Source organism: Eimeria necatrix, genomic scaffold, assembly GCF_000499385.1.
Source record: "Eimeria necatrix Houghton genomic scaffold, Enh_scaff240, whole genome shotgun sequence".
NCBI classification, from domain to species: Eukaryota; Apicomplexa; class Conoidasida; order Eucoccidiorida; family Eimeriidae; genus Eimeria; species Eimeria necatrix.
In genome coordinates this window covers 1-730 of record NW_013655201.1, presented here as the reverse complement: position 1 = coordinate 730, position 730 = coordinate 1, and the positions used below count along the sequence as shown (strand labels likewise).

Below are 730 nucleotides of genomic sequence, written 5' to 3'. Positions count from 1 at the left end.
TGAAGGCCAGCAGCAACTCCGAGGCCTCCCCTATTGACCGTGCATGGCCCACGGGGGATAAGAACTTGCTTGGAGCACAATTCAAGTCCGCGTCTGTCACCGGGTCTTCCTCGGCTGGCTCTGCAGAAAGGCAGGCGAAAGCAGCAGAGGCGAATGCACAATAAAAGACTGTTTAGATAAGGAAATTTACAAATAACATAAAGAAGACTGAGACGAAAAAGCGGGAAAATTCACAGGTAGACATCCGACAGGCATTCCACAGAAGTATATAGAGGCACAAACTGAAGGATACAAGTGAAGGCCAGCGATAAAGAACGCAGCAGCACACAAAGAAATATCGCACTGTGCGAAGCAAAGCATGAAGCAAAAAGAAATGAAGAAATGCAAGAAAATGTGAAAACAAGGGAGGAAAAACGCGACACAGAGGAAACACAAGGGCCACAAAGATGTGTACGACTCATGCGTCTGCCAAGTGACAACGGCACGGAGATAAACTGAAAAAAGAGAAGAATAAGCTTCAGTTGAGATGAACGGCAAAAAAGCACGAAGACAAGAAAACAGGAAAAGAGGAAATGGCAGAGAAAGACACACCGACACTTCAGAGCAGCACACATAGATAAGCAGACCCGTGCAAGGCAAGACAGGAAATGAATAAAAGCCAATATACGCAATTCTCCCTCAGAAGCAAAACCATCAACAGAAAAGACCACAGAGCATTTCGTACAAGTTA

At 45.5% G+C, this 730-nt stretch overlaps 1 protein-coding gene across 1 annotated transcript in view; it reads right to left on the bottom strand.

Moving 5' to 3' along the window:
• Positions 1 to 120, bottom strand: part of ENH_00032990 (hypothetical protein) — a gene marked incomplete at both ends in the record, with an annotated part of 1888 nt that extends 1768 nt beyond the window's left edge. The window contains one exon of the mRNA XM_013584983.1: positions 53 to 120. Coding sequence (XP_013440437.1) covers positions 53 to 120 — 68 coding nt within the window. The remainder of the gene's footprint in view (positions 1 to 52) is intronic.
• Positions 121 to 730: the final 610 nt, after the last annotated feature.